At 42.1% G+C, this 25,997-nt stretch overlaps 1 protein-coding gene across 1 annotated transcript in view; it reads right to left on the bottom strand.

Moving 5' to 3' along the window:
- The window catches only part of FLVCR1 (FLVCR heme transporter 1), a 27,081-nt gene extending 21,656 nt beyond the window's left edge, over positions 1–5,425 (bottom strand). Inside the window, exon 1 of the mRNA XM_021682551.1 lies at positions 4,643–5,425. Within this exon, the coding sequence (XP_021538226.1) occupies positions 4,643–5,380 (738 nt within the window). The 5' untranslated portion in view covers positions 5,381–5,425. The remainder of the gene's footprint in view (positions 1–4,642) is intronic.
- Positions 5,426–25,997: the final 20,572 nt, after the last annotated feature.

The following is a 25,997-nucleotide window of genomic DNA, read 5'->3' as shown; positions in this document are numbered from 1 at the left end:
CGAAGAAGGGTCTACCATCTAGAATATATAGAGAACTCTCACAACAAAAAAAGACAAACATCCAATTCAAAAATGGGCAAAGGACTTGAACACACATTTTTCCAAAGAAGATATACAAATGTTCAATAAACACGTGAAAAAAAATGCTCAACATCATTAATCAGTAGGGAAACGCAAATCAAAACCATAATGAGATACCACTTAATACCCACAAAGATGGCTATAATAAACAAACAAACAAACAAAAAACTGGAAAATAACAAACGTTGGCAAGATGTGAAAAAATTGCAACCCTTGTACACTGCTAGCAGGATTATAAAACAGTGCATCCACCGTGGAAAACAATTTGGCAGTTCCTTAAAAAATTAAACATAGAATTCCCATATGACCTAGCAATTCCACTCCTAAATAAATACTCCAAACACTAAAGATAGGTATTCAAACAAATATTAAATATCATACGTGAATATTCATAACAGCCCTATCTGCAATAGCCAGAAGGTAGAAACAAACCCAAAAGTCCATCAGTGGATGAACGGATAAACAAAACGTGGTACACCCATATAATGAAATATTATTCAGCCCTAAAAAGAATGAAATATTACCATGGATGATCTTTGGATGAACTTTGAAAAACATGCTAAGTGAAAGAAGCCAGACATAAAAGGTCACATAGTGAATGATTCCATTTACATGAAATATCTAGAACAGCTAAATCCATGGAGAGAAAAAGCAAATTAGTGGTTGTCAGGGGTCAGAAGAAGGGGTGAATGAAGAGTGACTGCTTAGTGTTGGGTATTGGGTCTTCTTTGAGGGTGGATGAAAATATTTTGGATCTAGATAGAGGTGATGGTTGCGCAACCCTATGAATGCACTAAATGCCACTGAGCTGTAATCTAAGATGGTTAATTTTATGGTTAATGTGAATTTCACCTCAGTAAGAAAAACATAAGGTTGAATATGATAAACACAATGAAAGAAATAAAATTAAAGTATTAAAGGAGCTCAATGGAGAAAGATAACAGGGATGGAGATGAGAAGGAAGGGCCCAAGATTGATTTCCAAAAGGAAGAGTCACCAAACACTTCATTTGCTCCTTTACAAAAAGCTGGATAGAGACCATTAAACAGGTAATTACAAGAGAGTTTGGTAAGTACAGTGATACAGTGATGGAGAGGTAGAGGGTGCTAAGACTGGAATGATCACGTGATGTATCATCCAAACGAGAACACTATTCAAAGTGAAAGGGACTAAATGAGTAGTTATCCTAATGAACAGCTCCACACCTGAATTATCCCAGGCAAACTGGAACATACAGTCACCCTAGCTAAGAAACTACTTTGAAGGAGCACTTTGTATAGACTTGGGGTTCAGGAAAAGTTTCTGGAGGAGCAAAGATCTGAAGAAGAAACTGGAGTTAGCCAAGTAAAATCGGTGTGTTCCCAGCCAAGGGCACATCATGTACAAAGGAAGGAGGAGAGCATGACCTTGTGAGAAGCTGTAAGTAGTGGACAATTCCCCTCAGAGCAGAGAAAAAATGTGGATGTGAGGAATGGGGGGGAGTGGAGAGGTGAAGCTGAAGAGCTGACAGGAGGGAGATCCAAAAGGACTCACACTGTCTCATCAGACAGTTTGAATTTTATACTCAGGGCAATGGAAGCCACTGCAGAGAGCAAGGGAGTGTCCTGGACAGATTTGCACATCAGAAAGACCACAGTGGATAAATGTGAAGAGTAATAGGAAAAGTGCAAGAGCTGCAGATAGGAAAGTCAGCCAGCAATCTCAAGGTAAGGGCTGCCGGTGGCCAAAGCCAAGATAGAGGCAGCAGAAATGAAGAGAAATGAGCTAGGAGACCAGGTGCATTTGGATGGGTGGCAGCATATGGAAATATCAGCTAGCCAGTATCTAAAGCTGAGTCTAAAGCTCACTCATTTATTCAACCAATTTGTATGGAGCATCTATAACGTGCTGGGCACTGTATTAAATGCTGGTGAGATAACTGTATACATTCAGACCACATGCCTATTTTCATGAAACTTACAATCTAATGGTGGGGATGGGAAATGACTAATAACAATATACAAGCATAAATATATCAGATAGTGATAAGCACCATATGGAGATAAGTATAATGATGTAATAAGAGAGTGACTGGGCAACTCTAAATGGGTTCCTCAAGAAATGCCACAAAATGATATTTAAAATGAATTTAAGGGGCGCCTGGGTGGCTCAGTCATTAAGCGTCTGCCTTCGGCTCTGGTCATGGTCCTGGGGTCCCGGGATCGAGCCCGGCGATGGGCTCCCTGCTCGGTGGGAAGCCTGCTTCTCCCTCTCCCACTCCCCCTGCTTGTGTCCCCTCTCTCGCTGTGTCTCTCTCTGTCAAATAAATAAATAAAATCTTTTAAAAAAATAAAATAAAATAAAATGAATTTAAAATGAGAATTGCATGACAGTAAGGATGTAATAATGTGATCGTAGGAGGAAGAACATTCCAGGCAGAGAGAATGCTTCTGCAAAGGCCCTTATGCAAAATCCAAGCTTAGTGTTAAGGAGCCGAAGAAGACATATCAGAATAAGGTTTTGCAACCCAGAGTGAAGAGTTTAGATTTTAAGTACTATGGAAAATCATTGGTGAGTCCAAAGCAGAGCAATGACAGGATCTGATCCATGTTTTAGAAGGGTTTCTCAGGTTAGAGACCTGGCAATAGAGATGAATAGTGAAAAGCCAGGAGGCAGGAAATCAGACAGACGTGGGCGTGAATGTTGCCACCAGTTCACTGTGTGACTTCTGGAAAATAATTTCATCCCTTCAGGTCTCAGTTTCTGTATCTATAAACCGGAGAGACTAATGGTTCCTACCTTATATTATTAAATTCAAGGACACAATGCATGTAAAATACTTAGCATGGTGCCACGTTCTTAGTGAATGCTCAATAATGTGGAATATTATTATAAATGATCACTCCATAATTTAGGCTGAAATTGAGGGCCATGAAAAGTGCACAGTTACTGCAGCCAAGGAAGGACAAGAACACCTAGGGACAATAAATGTACGAAGAAGGCAGAGGTGGGCTGAACATGAGAGGGAAATCTGCCTATGAGAAAACATTTCCATTTATTATCCATAAATAGATAATCCATAGGTATGGAGTTAATAATTTCTGCCATGCTCAATGAAGTATGAATATGGAATATAATTTTGTTAATGAAAAATACCTTAAGAAAACAGTTCCTACCTAAACATATGGAAGCGACCAACTCAAATATCAGTTATAAATTATTTTGGGTTTTTTTTTAAGATTTTTAGTTATTTATTTGACAGAGAGAGACACAGCGAGAGAGGGAACACAAGCAGGGGGAGTGGGAGAGGGAGAAGCAGGCTTCCTGCCGAGCAGGGAGCCCGATGCGGGGCTCGATCCCAGGACCCCGGGATCATGACCTGAGCTGAAGGCAGACGCTTAACGACTGAGCCACCCAGGCGCCCCCATTTCTTCTGTACTTTTAGAGAAAGAAGATAAACATAAAGTAATAAACATGTAGAACTAGTCTCTTTACGGATTTTAGCTAAATCTTATTGTGATCTTGAAACAGGTGTTAGACTGGAAGTAAGAGAGTAACATTCTTTTGTTACATAGCATGTAGGAATATAGGCAGAGAGACAGGTGATTTTTAACTACATTCTCAAGCTGAATGAACACTCAATACAATGTACATAAAGTATCACAGAACTCCATATGCAAATTTTAAATGACAATAAAAGACTCAATCTGCAATTACAACACACACACACACAACATTCTACTTAGTAATGCTACAGGAATGCTACTGGAATTTGAACCTATGGTGTTAGAAGGACTAGGAAGCACTTTAAGGGAGAAATGGCAAAATAAGCCACCCTTTTACCATGGGTTCCATGATATGCGATCTGTCTTGCATTTTCTGACTGTTAAAAATTGGTAATTGGACTCAGTAATGTTGTGAGGTCTTTACCACCAGAACATTTATTTAGCTGTCATTTATAAGTGTTGTGTACCAGGCACTCTGCTGATTGCTAACATATAAAATTAAACAGGAAGGCCACTTGGCTGGCTCAGTCCGAAGAGTGTACAACTCTTGATCTCAGGGTCATGAGTTCCAGCCCCACCTTGGGTGTAGAGACTACTACCAAAGATAAAAGAACTTTAGAAAAATAAATAAGTAAAACAAAACAAAATAAAATAAAACAGGAGCTGTTCACACTGATCACTCAAAATGAGAACAAACTTCCCAGAATCCAACACCTTCCTTTTACAAAGAATACACTAGGAACGACAAAAATACCTACCTAAGTCTCACTGGTTATTACACTGACAAGTTTTCTACGATGCTAGGGATATATGGGCCAGTTCAGTTAATTATTTTATAGGTAATTCTCAAAACAAGAAGATAAGGTGGTCACTTCAAACTGGTTTTGAAGTTCTGCCCTTACAAATCAATCAAACACCCTCTTTAATCCAAGACTGCTTCCTATCTTATGACTACACGTCTCCTTCCCTTCATTTATACACACCCGCCTCCTGAGGGTCCATCCACACGCCTAGCTCATACAGCCTATGCCTTTATCTTTAAGGATCCGATTTTCATCTATCACTCTAGTTCTTACCTGATTGCCTAGCACGGCAGTGGCACAAGCTGTGGATACCTCCTTGGGCCCAAACCACACCGAGGCGATGCGGGAGGGCAAGCCGAGGATGAACACCTGGGCCACGGAGCACAGGCACTGGCCCAGCATGGTGACCCAGAAGAGATGCCGCTGGACACTGGCGCACTTGATCCAGGCGCCCAGGCAGTTGAGGCCGGAGCCCAGTAGGGCCGTGAGCCGCAGGCCTCTGGTGTCCAGCAGCCACGTGGCGGGGAAAACGAGGGGCACGTAGGCCAGCATGTACACCATGGACAGCCAGTCGATGTGCAGGGAGGAGACGCCATAGAAGCCCTCAAAGACATTGCTGATGATGCTGTATTGGATCCACTGAAAGGCGTTCACCAGCGAGTACAGGCTGAAGATCAGGAGCACCACAAAGCGCCGCGCAGAGAGCGCCGTCTGGGGCACCCGGGAGCCCTCGGCCCCGGGGGTTTCCTCCCCGGGGCCCGCAGGCAGCAGCCGGGTCTGGGTCTCCTCCTCTGGAGCCAGCGGAGTCTGCGGCCTGCCGAGGGATTCAGCGGCGGCCACGAGGCGGTCCCGAGACACTCCATTCGGGGTCAGGCAGCCGGCTTTGGGTCCGTTCTGCGGCTCGGAGCTCAGCTTTCCGGGGGGCTCGCCCCCCGGGACCAGGAGGTATCCATTCGCGGGCGGGTGCCCGGGTGCCACCGCTGCCCCCTCCTCATCGTCCAGCTTTGCCATGTCCCCGCGCTCCCCCGCGCCCCGGCCCTCCTCCCTGCGCCCCCCGGCCCAGGACCCGAGGCCCTCCCTGCACCCCAACCGCAACCCCTTGGCCCACCGCTCATGCAACCCTTTCCCTGGCCGGGTGCGCCTGGGTGCAAGCCGCGAAACCCAGCCCGCGCCGCCGGAGGCCGCAGGCGAAGCAGAAGTCCTCGCGCCCCTCCAGGCCCGCGGTCACCCTGAGCCAGGCCCCGCCCCAAGAACGTCACCCGACCAATCGGCGGGAGAGCCAATCGGGCGCTTCTGTCAGGGATGAGGCCGGAGCAAATTTGCTGGGACTAGAGGAGGAAGGCGGGGCTGGAAGGGTAAGGCCCTGCGTTCACTCCCGTGGAGAGATGCGGTCGCCGAGAGTAACCCGCCTGGGAAGAGGGCGGGAGGCGGTGCCTAGGGGGAGGGGAGGGTGAGCGGGAGGGTGGGAGGCCAGGGCGGGCGGGAGGCGGCCGGGGCAACTCGGCCCCTCGGAACTAGGAGCGAGGAGTTGGGAGAAACCGGGGAGACCAAGAGGTAGGCCTCGGCCTCTCCACCCGGAGGGGCTCCCTAGGGCCAGGTCCACACTCGGGCAGAGGACGAATTTGGCCTCGCCCCAGTACAGCTGGCTGTTAAGATCGGACCCCGCCTTTAGAGCAGACAGGACCACATTGCAGAAATTCGTGCCACCTCGGCAGAGGAAAAATACCAGAAAGCGTTTCAGTCCAAATGAAGAGATTCGTCAGAAATCTGCCCCTGGTGAAGCTGAAATCCCCCACCCCGCTGGTGACGGAGGCGGGTGAGACGGACTGTGCCTGAGCAGACCCTGTGACTCAACATTCTCGCTTGGACTTGAACCACCTCCTGTAGTTAGTACTTACTGGACACGCACATTCAGTGGGCTCTGGATTCCAGGTACCAAACTTGTTATGTATGTTCCAGACACTGTCGTGCCCTAGGGAATGAAAGTTTCTGCTCTCAAGAATAGGTGTACGCAGCCTTGAGAGTCTTCTAGAGAAAATGTCCCGCCTGCTGCTCCTTAGGAAACTAATTTTGAAACAAAACAAACCGAAAGACTCCAAATATTCATTATTAAAGTGAAATTGAGACCCGGGGTATCTAACTATGGGTTTAATCTAAAAAAGTGCTGCTATCTGGAAGTCTAAAACCCTCTGCATCTTCTTCTTAATGCCTCTTAATATCATTATTTTGGTGATCTATATCCGATATATGCCTCAAGATATACATCAGATGCCTCTCAGTACAGGGGAAATACTACGTAATGCTAAACTTTAAGGAATATGTGCATTTTAATGTCTTCCTTGACCACCCTATATAAATTGCCACATGCCACCAACCCCCAACCCCCTCCTTCTTAGTCCCTTTCCCTGCTTAATTTTTCTTCTTAGTGCTTACCACTATCTAAAATGTCCTATATTGGGCGCCTGGGTGGCTCAGATGGTTAAGCGTCTACCTTCGGCTCAGGTCATGATCTCAGGGTCCTGGGATCGAGTCCCGCATCGGGCTCCCTGCTCCTTGGGAGCCTGCTTCTCCCTCTGCCTCTCTCTCTCTCTCTCTCTGTCTCTCATGAATAAATAAATAAAATAAAAAAATAAAAATAAAAAATAAAATGTCCTATATTTTACTTATTTTTTTTTCTGGTTATTTTCTCCCTCCCCACTAGAAGGTAAGCTCCATGAGGGCAAGTCTGAAAATTTATTGCTATTTCTTAAATGACTGCAGCTAACAAGCATTGAATTACTATTGAATATTTTAAATAATTGCTTGCTTTGTAAATGAATCCATTTCTTTTTTAAAAACATGCAAATTTCACCTGCAAATGATTTTCTAAACATTGTTTAGATAATATTTCATATTATGAAGCTGTGTTCTCTGAAGGAACAAACAACTAAATGTGGAATCTAAAGGACTTCAATCTTAGTTAAGAAGTTTGTTTTATGGGTTTCTGAAAAAGATACTGATCGAATTGCTTAATATTCTGCACAACTTATTATTCAACATTCAGAAGCATTTTTAAAATACCTTCATGTACCATGAAACTTTCTACATAGCTTGCAGAAAAGTTGTTTAGAAAGGGAATCCAATGGGTAGAATTTTAAATGGACCTTTCTTTGCTTGTGTCAGTCATACCTCCATTCCAGATAGTCACAGTAATCACTCAGATATCTGCAAACTTCCCACCCGCTTCCTGAAACCAGAAACTGGCAGATTATTATTAGGCCTCTCATTTCCCCAATAGCCAGTGTGTGTTGGCGATTGTCTTCTGCTAGATCTGAACGATAACTTCCCTCTCTGCACAGAGGCAGATTCCTGAATGTACTTCTGCAAGGAGGCCATTCTTTCTGATTGTGTAGGCTTCTTCTGTCTAGAGATAATTTGCCTTTTCTGTGTCCTTAGCAAGAAGGATGGGGTTGAGAGTCCTCTGGGTATCCTGGATAACACTCAGCATCTAATTTCCCTACACATTTTTACCAGCTGGTACCTATTCTACTCTCACCCACTTCGTCATTTGCCTCTCCTGCCCATGGCAAAGCTCTGTATCTGAAATGATCACCATCTACGTGGAGGAGCATAGCATCAAGGGGGTTTAGAGTAGTGGAGAAAAGCATATCTAGAGATAGGCTACCTGGATTTGAATCCCAACTTTAGTACTCACTAGCTGCCCAACCTTGGGCAAGTTACTTGGCTGTTTTATAATAGTACATGCTATTATGAGGAATAAAGGAGTGAATGATCCCTGGCACATGGTTTAGACATTCTTAGTTACAGTTTTTAAGGTAGTTTATATAGTGGTCCAGGGTCTGGATCCAATTGGCCTGGATTCAAATCCTAGCTCTTTCACTTTCCAGCTGGATGACTTTGGACCAGTTACTCTGTGCCTCAGTTTCTACAACTAGAAAATGAAGACCATATTCTTCATGAAATTGTTGTGAGAAATAAATGGCTAATAAGTACAAAGTGCTTAAATAGTGCCTGACCTCTGATCTGTAGTAATCAGTAATATACTCAGTAAATGTCACCCAAAGCTATTATCAACTCATGTCTGTCCTCAGAGTTATATCTTGTTCTCATGTTATCTTAGATTTGACGCCATCTTGCCTATTGAAGCTTGCTTGCATTGTCCTGGAGTTACTCCAAGCTCTCTCCGACTGAATTTATGATTTTAGAGCCCCTCTCTGGAAGGTACTCTGAGAATATTAGTATACACAGTGGTGTATAGTAACTACCCTTGGCCTAACAAGAGGTAGATTTCTTGTCAGAGGTGGTCAGCATTTGAACAGACAATATCCAGGCAACAGATGCTATCTGTGTTGGATCAGGTGTGTTGTGGATAGGATGCCTGAATTCCATAGAAAATTGAACTATGTGGGGCACCTGGCTGGCACATTTAGTTGAGCATCTAACTCTTGATTTTGGCTCAGGTCGTGATCTTGGGGTTATGGGATCAAGCCCTGCTTTGGGCTCCATGCTCAGTGGGGAGTTTGCTTGAGGATTCTCTCTCCCTCTCCCTCTGCCCCTCCCCCCAAATAAATAAATCTTAAAAAAAGAAGAAAAGAAAATTGAACTATGTGAGATTTAAGATGTCTTCTGACTCTAAATTTCTATGATATATGAAAAGTAAAATAAGATATTTCCAAAGAAAGGATTAGACAAAATTCATATGCTTAGCTCGACAAAGTTCCATAAGTAAAGAATGGAGTACAGAAAGGGAAAAACCAGCAGTATCTCTTTGTAGTATCATTCCAGTCTCTTAACCTTGCCTTCTCTCTCTTGAAGCTTCAATGATAGATACTTATTAACCAGTTTAGGTATGAATCATACTTTATATCCTATGTTTAGAGGTATAAAACATAAACCTTACTCTCTGCCAGAGAGGACAGTACTGGGAGCATCACTTGGCTGGGAGTTGAGAGGAGATTGAGCTACATTATGGGTGTGGGATGCCAAGTCTGAAAGAGACTTGAATAAGTAACTGTTCAGCAATATGAGATCTGAATGGCATCCAGGAACCAAGGTCCAAGATGCTATCAAGTGTGATGTGGCTGTTCCTGAACAAAGGTTTCCTGCAGTCTAAGAGGATAAGATGCAAACCAGAACAATGCTACTAGATGTAAAATCCACCACGTATTAGGGGGAGGGGGGTAGATTTTAACAGCCTTGACTTCAGTTTACGTCACTATTACTGTGCCCTGTCCACCTGAGTGGCCAGATCTCTGCTGTTGTACTCTGTGGAAGGATTAAGTTGGGAATGGAGGAGTAGAGGAAGCTGGAAATCAGAATCCTCCCATGTGTACTTTATTTTCCCCATCGAGACATTGTGTGTGTGTGTGTGTGTGTGTGTAACACTTGTAGACAAGAATCCCAGGGTTTTCCCTTCTGTGTATTTTTGTCTTGCTTCTTGGGTTCTTACAAAGAAACCAAATGGAAGGGATGGGGTGGGAGACTGAAATTTCCAACCCTTTAATCAGTTGGTTTGTTCCCCTGGCAATCAACCCCATCCCTAGGTACTTTCCAAGTCATTTCATTAGTATTACAAGGAAATCATCACAGAAAAGTCCCAAGGTTTGAGGAGCTCTGTGCAAGAAACTTTGTTCTGAAGGCCAAATATATTGTTCTTACTATAAATCACAAAAACACATCAGCATTGTAGCTGGTATGTATTAGCAAGGCTAATTCCTGATCCCCAGGCTTGGGAGTGTGAGGTTGCTAACGTACCACCCCTTTGGTCAGAATTACCAAAGGAGCTGGGTGTGGCTGAGTATGCAGACGGGAGGCCATACCAACCACAGAGGAGGACTAGCACCGGGAAGAAGAAATCACACCACATTAGTCCACTCGGTGCCTCTAGTATGCCACCTTCACATTTATCCTGCAATCTGACTCGTGATCTGCTCTCCATCTTCCCTTAATTTAGCCAAATCCCACCCATCCTTTATGGTCCAGGTCAGCTCAACTCCCACTCCCTTCCTTAGTCTATCTCCATGATTGGAGCCCCTAGAGATACCATCCTCTTCTGACCATTAACACCCCTGGAGCTACTCACTGAACATTTCCTGGTGGTTACCTAGCTTTTCTTTGCATATTTTAGCCCTTACCTAGAATTTAGCATCTTGAAGCCAGGGACTGGATTTTACTTTATAACACCCTCAGTACCTAAAAAAACTTTTTACATGGCAGGGTAGGGGCCCAGGGCAGGACGCCCCAAAATGGGCCACAGTGGCATGTTGATTACTTTGAATTAAAGCTACTGAAGAAACAGCCAGTGCAAGGACACTCTGACCTTCCTCTCTCCTGCTGAAAACGGGAAATAAATCTGTGTGAAAGGTATCCTCCCTGTACCAGGAGGTAGAGAGATAGGGAATCCTTATCACCAGAAATAGGGAATTTAGAGCCAAGAAGGCCATATATACAAACTCTGTTACTTTTTACTAATTTACTACCTCAGCCCGCATTCTGTTTAGAATTTCGTACTAATTGAAGGTTCTGAACATAAGTTTTCTTTTTCCTGTCTACTCCTCACAGATTTATTGTCTCTTTGACTAAAATGTATAAAAACTGCTTGTTGTGGTCATTTCCATAGGTTTCAATTTCCTTAGGTCTCAATTTCATTACCCTCCATGTGCACGTAATTAAAATTTGGGGTTGTTTTCTTTTCCTGTTAATCTGTCTCATGTCCATTTAATTTTTAGACCAGATAAAAGAAACTTGAAGGGTACAGGAGAATTTTTGCTCCTGGACAACAATTCATTTCATACAGAGTAACTGGCATCTAACTCAACAAATGCTTTTAGGTGACAGTGACTAATAGGAAAATGGCCAGCTCCATTATTGCAAAATTGTAAAATTTAATTTATATCAGAAGTTAAATCAGGCCCAAAATGTAAATAAACACACTTTATTTTCTTTATTTATTTTATTTAAAATCAATTAGCCAACATATAGTACATCATTAGTTTCAGATGTTGCATTCAATAATTCATCAGTTGCGTATAACACCCAGTGCTCATCACATGTACCCTCCTTAATACCCATCACCCAATTAACCCATTCCCCCCCCCACCTCCCCTCCAGCAACCCTCAGTTTGATTCCTATAGTTAAGAGTCTGTCATGGTTTTTCTCCCTCTCTGATTTCTTCCCATTCAGTTTTCCCTCCCTTCCCCTATGATCCTCGGTGCTGTTTCTTATATTCCACATATGAGTGAAACCATATGATAACTGTCTTTCTCTGACTGACTTCTTTTGCTCAGCGTACTACCCTCCAGTTCCATCCACGTTATCCATTCATCTGTCCATGGACATCTCAGCTCTTTCCACAGTTTGGCTCTTGTGGACATTGCTGCTATAAACATTGGGATTCAGGGGCCCCTTCAGATCACTACATTTGTATCTTTGGGGTAAATACCTACTAGTGCAATTGCTGGGTTGTAGGGTAGCTCTATTTTTAACTTCTTGAGGAACCTCCATACTGTTTTCCAGAGTGGCTGCCCTGCTGGCATGCCCACCAACAGCGTAAGAGGGTTCCCCTTTCTCTGTATCCTTGCCAACATTTGTTGTTTCCTGACTTGTGAATTTTAGCCATTCTGACTGGTGTGAGGTGGTATCTCATTGTGGTTTTGATTTGTATTTCCCTGATGCCAAGTGTGTCTGTTGGCCGTTTGTATGTCTTCTTTGGAGAAATGTCTGTTCATGTCTTCTGCCCATTTCTTGACTGGATTGTTTGTTTTTTGTGTGTTGAGTTTGATAAGTTCTTTACAGATCTTGGATACTAGGCCTTTATCTGATATGTCAATTGCAAATATCTTCTCCCATTCCATAGGTTGCCTTTTAGTTTTGTTGACTGTTTCCTTTGCTGTGCAAAAGCTTTTTATCTTAATGAAGTCCCAATAGTTCATTTTTCCCTTTGTTTCCCTTGCCTTTGGAGATGTGTCTAGCAAGAAGTTGCTGCGGCCGAGGTCACAAAGGTTGCTGCCTGTGTTCTCCTCTAGTATTTTGATGGATTCCTGTCTCACATTTAGGTCTTTCATCCATTTTGAGTGTATCTTTGTGTATGGTGTAAGAAAATGGTCCAGTTTCATTCTTCTACATGTGGCTGTCCAATTTTCCAAACACCATTTGTTGAAGAGACTGTCCTTTTTCCATTGGATATTCTTTCCTGCTTTGTTGAAGATGAGTTGACCATAGAGTTGAGGGTCCATTTCTGGGTTCTCTATTCTGTTCCATTGATCTACGTGTCTGTTTTTGTGCCAATACCATGCTGTCTTGATGATCACAGCTTTGTAATAGAGCTTGAAGTCAGGCACTGTGATGCCACCAGCTTTGGTTTTCTTTTTCATCATTCCTCTGGCTATTCGGGGTCCTTTCTGGTTCCATACAAATTTTAGGATTATTTGTTTCAGCTCTGTGAAAAATGTCGATGGTATTTTGATAGGGATTGCATTGAATGTGTATATTGCTCTGGGTAGCATATATATTTTAACAATATTTATTCTTCCAATCCATGAACATGGAATGTTTTCCCATTTCTTTGTGTTTTCCTCAATTTCTTTCGTAAGTGTTCTATAGTTTCTAGAGTACAGATCCTTTACCTCTTTGGTTAGATTTGTTCCTAGGTATCTTATGGTTTTTGATGCAATTGTAAATGGGATCAACTCCTTAATTTTTGATTCTTCTGTCTCATTGTTAGTGTATAGAAATGCAACTGATTTCTTTTTTTTAATTTAAATTCAATTAGCCAACATATATCATTTGTTTCAGATGTAGTATTCAGTAATTCATCAGTTGTGTATAACACCTAGTGCTCATCATATCACGTGCCCTCCTTAATGCCCATCACCCAATTATCCCATCCCCTGGAAATGCAACTGCTTTTTGTGCATTGATTTTACATCCTGCCATGTTTCTGAATTCCTGTTTGAGTTCTAGCGATTTTGTGGTGGAGTCTTTTGGGTTTTCCATATAAAGTATCATGTAATCTGCTAAGAGAGAGAGTTTGACTTCTTTGCCAATTTGAATGCCTTTTATTTCTTTTTGTTGTCTGATTGCAGGTGCTAGGACTTCTAGCACTATATTGAACAACAGTGGTGAGAATGGGCATCCCTATCCTGTTCCTGACCTTAGGGGAAAAAATTACAGGTTTTCCCTGTTGAGACTGATATTCACTGTGGGCTTTTCATAGATGGCTTTTATGATATTGAGGTAGGTTCCCTCTATCCCTACACTGTGGAGAGTTTTAATCAAGAAAGGATGCTGTATTTTGTTAAATGCTTTGTCTGCCTCAATTGAGAGGATCATATGGTTCTTGTCCTTTCTTTATTAATGTGATGTGTCACATTGATTGATTTGCGAATGTTGAACCACCCTTGCAGCCCAGGAATAAATCCCATTTGGTCGTGGTGAATAATCCTTTTAATGTACTGTTGGATCCTACTGGCTAGTATCTTGGTGAGAATTTTGGCATCCATGTTCATCAGGGATATTGGCCTGTAGTTCTCCTTTTTGGTCTTTTGGGGTCTTTTTCTGGTTTTGGGTTCAAGGTAATGCTGGCCTCATAGAATGAGTTTGGAGTTTTCCTTCCATTTCTATTTTTTTGAAACAGTTTCAGAAGAATAGGTATTAGTTCTTTAAATGTTTCATAGAAATCCCCCAGGAAGCCACCTGGCCCTGGACTCTTGTTTGTTGGGAGATGTTTGATTACTGCTTCAATTTCCTTGCTGGTTATGGGTCTGTTCAGGTTTTCTATTTCTTCCTGTTTCAGTTTTGGTAGTTTATAAGTTTCTAGAAATGCATCTGTTTCTTCAGATTGCCTGATTTGTTGGCATATAGCTGCTTATAAAATGTTCTTAAAATCGTTTGTATTTCCTTGGTGTTAGTCGTGATCTCTCCTCTTTCATTCATGATTTTATTAATTTGGGCCCTTTCTCTTTTCTTTTTGATAAGTCTGGCTAGGCGTTTATCAATCTTAGTCTTTCAAAGAGCCAGCTTTTAGTTTCATTGATCTGTTCTACTCTTCTTTTGGTTTCTATTTCATTGATTTCTGCTCTAACCTTTATTATTTCTTTTCTTCTTCCAGGTTTAGGTTTTATTTGCTATTCTTTCTCTAGCTCCTTTAGGTGTAGGTTAGCTTGTGTATTTAAGACTTTTCTAATTTTTTGAGAAAGGCTTGTATTGCTTTGTACTTCCCTCTTAGGAACGCCTTTGCTGCATCCCAAAGGTTTTGAACAGTTGTGTTTTCATTTTCATTTGTTTCCATGAATTTTTTAAGTTCTTCTTTAATTTCATGGTTGACCCATTCATTCTTTAGTAGGATCTCTTTAACCTCCAAGTATTTGAGTTCCTTCCAAATTTCCTCTTGTGATTGAGTTCAAGTTTCAAAGCATTGTGGTCTGAAAATACGTAGGGAATAATCTCGATGTTTTGGTACCAGATGAAACCTGATTTGTGACCCAGTATGAGATTTATTCTGGAGAATGTTCCATGTGCACTTGAGAAGAATGTGTATTCTGTTGCTTTAGTATGGAATCCTCTGTATGTATCTGTGAAGTCCATCTGGTCCAGTGTGTCATTCAAAGTCCTTGTTTCCTTGGTTGATCTCCTGCTTAGATGATCTGTCCATTGCTGTGAGTGGGGTGTTAAAGTCTGCTACTATTATTGTATTATTATCAATGTGGTTTTTTTTTTAAGGTTGTATTTATTTATTTGACACAGAGAGAGAGAGAGAGAGCACAAGCAGGGGGAGCTGCAGGCAGAGGGAGAGGGAGAAGCAGGCTCCCCACCAAGCAAGGAGCCTGATGAGGGGCTTGATCCCAGGACCCTGGGATCATGACCCGAGCCGAAGGCAGACGCCCAACCGACTGAGCCATCCAGGTGCCCCCAATGTGTTCCTTTAATTTTATTATTAATTGGTTTATATAACTGGCTGCTCCCAAGTTATATAAATATAAATATTTATAATTGTTAGATCTTCCTGTTGGATAGACCCTGTAAGTATGATATAGTGTCCCTCTTCATCCCTTACTACAGTCTTTGGTTTAAAATCTAATTTGTCTGATATAAGGGTTGCTACCCCCGCTTTTTTTCAGATGTCCATTAGCATGATAAATGGTTCTCCACCCCTCTCACTTTCAATCTGGAGGTGTCTTTGGGTCTAAAATGAGTCTCTTATAGAGAGCATATTGATGGGTCTTGCTTTTTTTTTTTTTTTAAGATTTTTATTTATTTATTTGACAGAGAGACACAGCGAGAGAGGGAACACAAGCAGGGGGAGTGGGAGAGGGAGAAGCAGGCTTCCCGCTGAGCAGGGAGCCCGATGCGGGGCTCAATCCGAGGACCCTGGGACCACTTCCTGAACCGAAGGCAGATGCTTAATGACTGAGCCACCCAGGTGCCCCTGTGGGTCTTGCTTTTTTATCCAGTCTGATACCCTGTGTCTTTTGATTGGAGTGTTTAACCCATTTACTTCAGTGTAACTATCAAAAGATATTAATTTAGTGCCATTGTATTATCTGTAAAGTCACTGTTTCTGTATATTGTCTCTGTTCCTTTGTGGTCTATGTTACTTTTGGGCTCTCTTTGCTTATAGGATCCCCTTTAATATTTCTTGCAGGCCTGGTTTAGTGATTACAAATTCTTTTAGTTTCTGTTCGTCCTGGAAGCTCTTTCTTTCTTCTTCCATTCTGAATGACAGCTTTGCTGGGTAAAGTATTCTTGGCTGCATGTTTTTCTCATTTAGTGCCCTGAATATATATATCATGCCAGCCCTTTCTGGCCTGCCAGGTCTCTATGGATAGGTCTGCTGCCAGTCTAATGTTCCCACCCTTGTAGGTTAGGGAGCTCTTGTCTTGAGCTGCTTTCAGGATTTTCTCTTTATCTCTGAAATTGGCAAACTTCACTATTATATGTCAGGGTGTTGATCTATTTTTATTGATTTTTGAGGGGGATTCTCTGTGTCTCCTGGACTTGAATGCCTGTTTCCTTCCCCAGATTAAGGAAATTCTCAGCTATGATTTGCTCAAATATACCTTGTCTCCCTCTCTCTCTTTCTTCTTCCTCTGGGACCCAATAATTCTAATATTTTTTCACTTTATGGTATTGCTGATTTCCTGAAGCCTCCCCTCATGGTCCATTAGTTGTTTTCCTCTCTTTTCCTCAGCTTCCTTCCCTTCTATCATTTTGTCTTCTATGTCAGTGACTCTCTCTTCTGCCTCATTTACCCTAGCTGTTAGAGCATCCATTTTAGACTGCATCTCAGTTAAAGGAATTTTAACTTCGGCATGATTAGATTTTATTTCTTCACTAAGAGATTTCTAGTGTCTTCTATGCTTTTTTCAAGCCCAGCTAGTAACTATATAATCGTTATTCTGAATTCAATTTCTGACATTTTACTTATATCCATATCGATTAGCTCTATGGCAGAGAGTATTACCTCAGGTTCTTTCTTTTGCTGTGAACTTCTTCTAGTCATTTTGTCCAGACAAGAATAGATGACGAAGAGAACACAGTCAAAAATATAAATCACGACCCCAGCGAAATACACCCTAGGCAAATCTGAAGAGGTCAGAAACCAAAAAAAAAAAAAAAGAGAAAAGAAAAAAAAAAAAAAAAAAAAGGTAAAAAAGAGAGAATATAACCTCACAGGTGGACAAAACAGGGTGATCCACTTGGTCCTGGGTGTATTTTGGTCTGTTTGTTAGAAGATACTAAATCCCAAAATTATAAAGAAAGAAAAACTTTATATATATAAAAGCAGCGAAAGGAAGCCAAATATGAAGAATATATCTATAAAATGTAAATGTAAAAATGAAAATTAAAAAAAAGACTTAAAACAAAGAGTTGATAAAATAAGAAACTAGTTGAAAAGGAAAAAGAAAAAGAAAAATTTAAACTGAAAGACTAAAGACTATTGAGAAAAAAACCCTCGATTTCTATATACTATTTTCCCCAGCACAGGAGTTTTTCAGTTCTGAATGATCTGTAAACTTGGTATTTGCCTGATGTTCCTGCTGATCTTCTGGGGGAGAGGCCTGTTGCACTGATTCTCAGGTGTCTTTGCCTGGCAGAGTTGCAGCACCCCTTCCCAGGGGGCTGGGCTCAGTGTAAGCTGCTTCTCCTTGCTCTATGTGGCTTTTGTTGCCTGAAGGCTTTTCCTGCCGCTTTAGAGGATGAAAAAAAAAAAAAAAGTAAAAATGGTAGCACCTGATCTCCAGCCCCGGAGCTAGACAGTCGTGGCTCCCACTCTTCAGTGCACCCTCAGGGAAAGGCAGTCAGTCCCTTTCATGTGCGCCAAACTCCGCAGAGTCCTGCGGTGCACACCTGCGTCAATCCTCTCAGGGAAGGGAGCGGGGTCTCACCGGGCCCTACGGCTGGCTAGCCCCTACTCGGGAAGTGGTTGCCGGATTCTGCACACACCTGTGCGGCAGCTCCCCTGGGGGAAGGAGCAGAGTCTCCCAGGGGTTGTTGCTTGCTGGGCCTCTGCTTGGAGAGCGGTTGCACAATAATGCCGCACTCCCAGTTTATGGCCACACCTAGGTGAGAGGCCACTCAGGGGCTCACTAATTGTAGCCAGTTTCCCTGCTCTAATGCTTGGGAACTCTGCCACACTCAGGCACCCCCGGTCTTCCTGTGACCCCCGGGATCTTGAGACCACACTGTCCCACCTAGGATTCTGCCCCACTTTGCCACCTGAGCACCTTTCAGGCAGGGATGTCCCTCACAGAAGCAGACCTCTAAAAGTTGCGATTTTGCACTCCAGGGCTATATCACTTTCCGGTAGCCGGCTTCTGGAGGCTCCATCCCCTCCGTCGTTTATCTTCCCCTCAGATTCACGTCTCCGCCCCTCTTACCTTGCAAAAAGTGGTCTCTTTTCTATTTGTAGAACTGCAGCAATTCTTTTCTTAGATCTCTGGTTGAGTTCACAGGTGTTCAGAATGATTTGATAGATAACTAGCTGAATTCAAGGGACCAGATGAAGCACAGGTCCCCTATTCTTTCACCATTTTCCCTCTCCCTCCTAAACACACTTTAAATTCAATTTTACATATTTGGCCATGATTGTGCACACCTGGTGTTGTATCTTATAACCTTAGAGTAGGAATGAAGTAAGACCTTGGTGAGGTTTGAAGTGAGTAGCTATCGGGGAGGGGAAAATTTCCCCCCTTACCCTCTTAGTTAAAAATATTAAAATATTAAAACAGTGTAAGACAGATTAATAGGAGAAAACAAAGTTAATTAATGTACACATGGGGAATCCACATAAACATAAGAGATTCCAAAGACAGTCAGGCAAAATGAGGTATATATGCCATCCAGAACTAAGGAGAAGGGGTAGGGGTTTAGTAACTCAAAAGAAAGGAAGTAATTCACAGGAAGATGAAACAGATGTTTTCTGGGCCATACAGAAACACTGGGACACAGGAATTTTAACAGTCTTGGCTTGGTTCCTCCCTTCCTACCACACCTGGTCCATATTATAATGTGGTTGTCTGTGGAGCAGGTCCTCTATCTCAATTCTTTTAGAAAGTTAGGGGTGTGAAAATGAGTAAAGGAAACCTCGTTTCAAATGGAGTCTCGAAGCACTGTTGGGGATGGGGGAAGGGTGGGGAGCTCTCACACATCCTTGCAGCCTGCATAACCAGTAGGGGAAAAGAAGATAGATAAGAATTATCTTGATAAGGGGGGACATTTCCTACCTAGGTATTTATCTCCTGCTTTTAAGAAAAATAAGAAAGAGCCCTCTGTGCCCCAGCAACAACGCGTTAGTCACTGTTTACAGCCAATGAGAGCCCTCCACAACCCCAAACTCTTGTTCTTCCCCAATGAACTTTTATTCAAAACAACCCTCCCCAATTTCCTTCTAAAACCTAATAAAAGCTAACCTTCCCTTTGTCTCTTTGGACTTGCCTGTAGTTCACTATAGCTTGCTTGTCCTGAATTGCAATTCCTCTGCCATTCCCAAATAAAGTAACTGACTATTTTATTTTTAAGGTTGACAGGGGGAAGGTCAAAGGTTCTTCCTGTGCCTTTTGGGCCTTGATTTCAAAATAATCCACATGGCAAAGCAGCACATCCTGGGTGGCCTGCCCTGAACCTCAATAGTTTCTTCCTCTGAGGCTTTCTTAGAAGTTTCATATATTGAAAGCTGAGCTGGTGAGTGTGGAGAGTTAGTAGCTGAGTGGCAAGAGATCCATAAAGGGAGAAAACAACAAATAGAATAAGGATAAACAAACAGAAAAGAACAAATTGAAGCCCATTACCCCACACCCCATTAGACAAGTCTCCTACTCCTGGGAATAGGTCAGTCCCATATAGTGGGTAAATTTAATTTATCTTATGAAAATTACTAATCCTTTCTTTTAACAGATTGAAGTTAGACATAGAAATGACATTTTTCACCCATGATTACAAATTCCTCCTTGTTGAGCTAAAGAGACACATTTTGGGGTGGCAGATTTCGCTCCCCTACAGTCCTGCCTTTGAAATTTCCCCAAGAAGTTTCATCATCCAGAAGTTGAACTGGTAGATTGTTTCATCTCATCGAACTAGACTCGTAGTCCTGACAATAGGTCAGTTCAGTTAAATTCCTTTCAGTAGGTCATCTTGCAGATAGACTCCCAAAGTTAGGCCTGTATTATGCAAACAATAAAGTATTGAGTAAGAGGCATTTCTGTGGGAACAAAGAAAAACAACAGTTAATGGGTTAATGATTGGAGTAAATTTTAAACCAGTTTCTGAGTTCTGAGGGTAACCAGTTGAGAAGATTTCTAGATGTCAGGCTTACGCATTTCGAGATAGAGTGAAGGCAGCCAGGGGTCATCTGATAGACTTTCCTAGTTTGCAGCTTGAATGTTTCTGGTAATTTTTCTGAGTGGCCCCCACAGCAACAGGCAACAAGGATGGTCCATACATGAGCTATTGTGGTAATTCCCCTGAAGTTCATGTATCAAGTTGTCCAAATTTAGTTTGCATGGCTTTAGGAAAAGCACAGTTTTAGCTCTTAATGATTCTAAGACGGGATAGTAGGAGAAAAATTGGAAATATGAGTTTGGAGATTTGTAGCTAGAAGACTTTTGGACCCAGTCCAGTTTGTGATGAATAGTATTAGCTTCTAATATCCACAAAGGTGTGTTATTGAAACATAATTTTTCTCTTTATAAATACTGTCATTTCTACCAAAGATAGCCAAATTAAGACTAATCTGTTTGCAAAATAAGTCTACTTTGAATAAACTTGGCCTGATTATTTACATAAAGACTAGCAAGAATAGCAACTGATCATTTAGGCTCCTTTAAATTTGCTTGCTGGAACTTTTCATAAGGAATCTCCAGGTTGAACTCCTAACAACTTCTCAAGGTGAAGAGGTCAAACCAAATACTTGCCATCAGTCTTGTAATACCTATAGATTTGGGTTAATTCCTCTCTTCTTGGGGTCTCCCAAATATCCTGAGGTACTTGCACCCGCCAGGAAGTGACCTCCTTACTCATCTGATAGGGCTGCTGGGAACCCTGTGAGCAAGGTACCAAGCTGATATTTCCAAGGGGTTTAATTGACTCCATAAAGTCAACCTTAGTCCCTTAAAGCTATCTGGTCACACCTGAGTCTATGCATGCCTCTTTTAAATATGACAGTCCAGGCAAAGCCTCGGTAATATAACCAGCTTCCAATTGTGTCCTGTTACAAGGAGAACAGATTCTTATTGAACTTGGGCAAATAACTATATTGCCATAGAATATAAGAATATTCACTGAGAGTTTCTGAATTCTGGAGAGATCAGGTAGGGAGAAAAAGATATTTCAATTCTGCTTACAAAGGTGCATTTTACCAAATTGCTGTAAGTCATAGTTAGCTTAAGAGGAAAGGCTTCCTTCTATCTGGAAAAGAGAAGATTAAAGAACCAACTATATTTTAAATAAAAAGTCATAAAAATTATAATCGTCCTCATCAGTTCATTTAGTCCCATATAATTCTTGTTCTGCTTGAATTCAGTTTTTTCATTGGTTAAGGAAATTTACCCAGTTTTATGGATATTTACATCTATTTAATTCATTTATTAATAATCATACCTAGATTGCTTATGAAAATTTCATGAGACATTAAAGCAGTTAGCCATCATCTTTTTTTTTTTTTTTTTTTAAAGATTTTATTTATTTATTTGAAAGAGAGAGAGCACATGAGAGGGGGGAGGGTCAGAGGGAGAAGCAGACTCCCTGACGAGCAGGGAGCCCGACGCGGGACTCGATCCCGGGACTCCAGGATCATGACCTGAGCCGAAGGCAGTCGCTTAACCAACTGAGCCACCCAGGCGCCCAGTTAGCCATCATCTTAAGTTATTTACTTTTTGCTGACACATTTGGTAACAAAGATAACATGAACTTGTTTGACTTTTAGTAAACCTAAGTGGAAAAGTATCATACTTTATGCCAATAACTCTAAAGACATGTCTATATATTTTTTTAGCATCTGCATCACACTTTTTTCCTCTTTTTTAATTGAAGTGTAATTAACATACAGTGTTACATTAGTTTCAGGTGTACAATATAGTGAGTTGACAATTCTATACATTACTCAGTGCTCATCACAATAAGTGTATTCTTAATTCCCTTCACCTATTTCACCCATTCCACCCACCTCCCCTCTGGTAACCATCAGTTTTCTGTATTTAGGAGTCTGTGGTTTGGGGGCGCCTGGGTGGCTCAGTCGTTAAACACCTGCTTTAGGCTCAGGTCATGATCCCAGGGTCCTGGGCTCGAGCCCCGCATCGGGCTCCCTGTTCCGCGGGAAGCCTGCTTCTCCCTCTCCCACTCCCCCTGCTTGTGTTCCCTCTCTTGCTGTCTCTCTCTGTCAAATAAAGAAATTTTAAATAATCTTTAAAAAAAATGTTTTAATATCAAAAATACACTGGTGCATGGGCGCCTGCGTGGCTCAGTCGTTAAGCATCTGCCTTCGGCTCAGATCATAATCCCAGGGTCCTGGGATCAAGCCCCGTATAGGGCTTCCTGCTCCGCGGGAAGCCTGCTTCTCCCTCTGCCACTCCCCCTGCTTGTGTTCCCTCTCTCGCTGTGTCTCTCTCTCTGTCAAATAAGTAAATAAAATCTTTAAGAAATAATAGTAATAGGGGCGCCTGGGTGGCTCAGTCGTTAAGCGTCTGCCTTCGGCTCAGGTCATGATCCCAGGGTCCTGGGATCGAGCCCCGGATCCGGCTCCCTGCTCCGCAGGAAGCCTTCTTCTCCCTCTCCCACTCCCCCTGCTTGTGTTCCCTCTCTCGCTGTCTCTCTCTCTGTCAAATAAATAAATCTTAAAAAAAAAAAAAGGAAATAATAGTAATAAATAAAATTGTAAAAACAGAGTCTGTGGTTTGTCTCTTTTTTTGTTTGTTCATTTGTTTTGTTTCATAACTTCCACATATGAGTGAAATCATATGATATTTGTCTTTGTCTGATTGACTTTATTCCACTTCGTGTTATACCCTCCAGTTCTATCCATGTCATTGCAAATGGCAAGATTTCATTCTTTTTATGGCTGAGTAATATTCCATTGCATATATTACATATATATCACATCTTCTTTATCCATTCATCTATGGCAGGACACTTGGGCTGCTTCCATCTTGGCTGTTGTAAATAATATTGCAATAAACATAGGAGTGCATATATCTTTTCAAATTAGCATTTTCATTTTCTTTGGGTAAATACCCAGTAGTGTGATTCCTGGATCATATGGTAGTTCTATTTTAAATTTTTTGACAAACTTCCATACTGTTTCCACAGTGGCTGCATCAGTTTACATTCCCACCAACAATGCATGAAGGGTCCTTTTTCTCCAGATCCTCACCAGCACATGTTGTTTCTTATGTTTTTGATTTAAGCCATTATGATAGGGTGAGGTAATATCTCATTGTACTTTTGATTTGCATGTCCCTGATGGTGAGTGATGTTGAACATCTTTTCATGTGTCTGTATTTCTTATATTAATTAAACCAACAAATTTAAACTTAGATTTTATTTACTGAAAATTTTCCTAGATCACAGGAACTTGAAAAACAGGTTACCTTCTATTATATTTTTGAGATTTAGAAATGCTTGATTTATAAATGCTTAATTTTAGGCCAACTAAATAGAGCTCTCTTACAAATTAATTTTGGTAATACTATCAGGAGGTAGAAAAATACCATATTTAGGGGCGCCTGGGTGGCTCAGTTGGTTAAGCGACTGCCTTCGGCTCAGGTCATGATCCTGGAGTCCACAGGCCCAAAATGGTGTTACATAGGTTAAGGCCCCACGTCAGTAAACCAAGGCTTAATACCTAACCTGACTGCAGTTTCTTTAACCCCCCAGAATTTTTTTTTTTAATGCAACTTTTTTTTTTTTTTAAGATTTTATTTATTTATTTGACAGAGAGAGATACAGCGAGAGAGGGAACACAAGCAGGGAGAGTGGGAGAAGGAGAAGCAGGCTTCCCGCTGAGCAGGGAGCCTGATACGGGGCTCGATCCCAGGACCCTGGGACCATGACCTGAGCTGAAGGCAGACACTTAAAGACTGAGCCACCCAGGTGCCCCAACCCCCCAGAATTTTTAACCAGTCAACATGCGAATTTCCTGGTCAGCACTAGGAAGTTTACTTAGGACGGTGACCTTGCCTAAAACAATGGACTCTTTGCTAATAATTTCCTTTTTTCCCATTCCCTCTCTCCCTTTAAAAACCTTTTTCCTTTTCTGCAGCCCTTTGGAGCTCCCCTCTACTTGCTAGATGGGATGCTGCCTGATTCATGAATTGATTAAATAAAGCCAATTACACCTTCAAAAATTTCCTCAGTTGAATTTTTGTTTATTAACAGATTTGGTGGCAGTTATGGGACCCAAAGTGAACTTCTGGCAGCATTTGGGGACAACAAGAAATACAGGTGTGGTACCCACAAACACTTTGAGTTCACTCTCTTTCTCACATTTCCAAGGGCTATAGGTGAGTTCCTCTTGGTTCTGAGCTGTCAGTTCTGCCTAGAGCTCATGAGGGCTGGCAGTTTCGCTTGGAAGACTGACTGAGCTGGCAGAAAGGTCTGCCCAGAGCCAAGGCCCTAGCCTATCAGACCATAGATCCCCCGGGGGGAAAAACCTCAGCAAGGTTCCATGGGAATTGATGGTATGCGCACAGGGCCTTCTTGTCGTCAAGATGAAGTAACATCTCTTGGTAACTGCCAATACTTTAAGGTGCACATGTTTGTTTGTCTTGTTTTATGGAGATAAAGGCTACTGCTAGAGGGGATCTCAGAGGCCAAAAAGCCACAACAATTGGTGGGCATGGGTCAAGCATTTAAAGGCTGCTAGAGCTCTGGCCACCTCAAGAAGACTCCTGTGATAGGATAAGTGGGTCACAGAATGGGTTAGATTGACAACTAGGTCACCTGCCAACCTCAAGAAAATTTCAGTGCAATGAGGTACACTGTCAAACACAACCCCCAATCCAGTGGCATGTTCCTTTTAAGTATTACTTCAGCTCTAAGAAACCCAAAGGCTTAGCTAATGGGATCCTTAAATCCTAGAGTCAAGTGTGCCACCTTTCAGCACATTTTATGTCTAAGAGCTATAGTCCCGGAAGTTGTAGATGTGTAGCAAAAACAGCAAATCTTACTAAGCTGGTTTTGTGTCCTGAGGAACTTCGGTCAGTAACCATCAGGTTGAAGACCCCAAAATAAGCGTGGACAAAAATGTTGGTTAACTCCATTTGTGGCCAAGGTCCTGCCAAAGTGCTGCCAGCCCTTAGGAGAATTACAACAGAGAAGCACAATGGCCATGATGGGGAAGGTTCCAATTAGCTACAATCATTTTAAGAAGTGCACTTCAAAGCAAGGTTCCCAAATTAAGCAAAATGGGACATCTGTTTTAATTGGCAAGCAGAAGCCTCCCAAAGGTTATCAAAATTCCAAAGTAGTTTCATCAAATGACTCTTGTTGCAAAAGGCTAATGAAAAATTAAAGCTGTAAATGGTACTTAAAACAAAAGACCGTAAGACTGATGTAACTCCTACTGCATCTCTCTTTCCTCTTTGGAGTGCTCATTCTACAAATTCTCTGTCTAAATTGTTTTTCCAGCTCTAAACAGACTACACAACCATGAACAAAAGTCCACCAAGTGAATGGCCTTATAGACACCCCCATATCTCCCTTCAAAGTAGAGTCCCTCTATGGGTCCCTCCCAGAGTTGTCAAAACTGAGGAATTTTCTGGAACACTGCTATGTTATTTCCTTAAACAGCCAAAGAGAAACTGGTAAATACCTGCAGAGGGGATCCCCAAAAAACTGGCAGAAGCCAGCAAAGGGTGAAATTCCTTATCAGAATCTGCTCTTCCTAATCTCTGTCTGTGGTGCACAGTCAAGAGAAGACAATAACATTTCCATTGTCCCTTCCTTTCCAAATCCAGACCTACTGACTACTGATCCTTTCTCTCCCAGGGAAAGCTACTGTCTTCTTGCTTGACTCATTTTCATAACGGGGCCTGGCTTTCTACCTGCCTGAGACAGGCAGGTTCCTGATTCTCTCTTTTGGTTCTCATTGGGAGCAACTCTGGATTTGGGGAAAGTAATAAATATCCTTTGCACCCT

This window comes from Neomonachus schauinslandi, chromosome 6 (assembly GCF_002201575.2).
Source record: "Neomonachus schauinslandi chromosome 6, ASM220157v2, whole genome shotgun sequence".
Lineage (NCBI taxonomy): Eukaryota > Metazoa > Chordata > Mammalia > Carnivora > Phocidae > Neomonachus > Neomonachus schauinslandi.
Note: the sequence above shows the minus strand (reverse complement) of the source record. Positions and strands in the feature narration are given on the sequence as shown.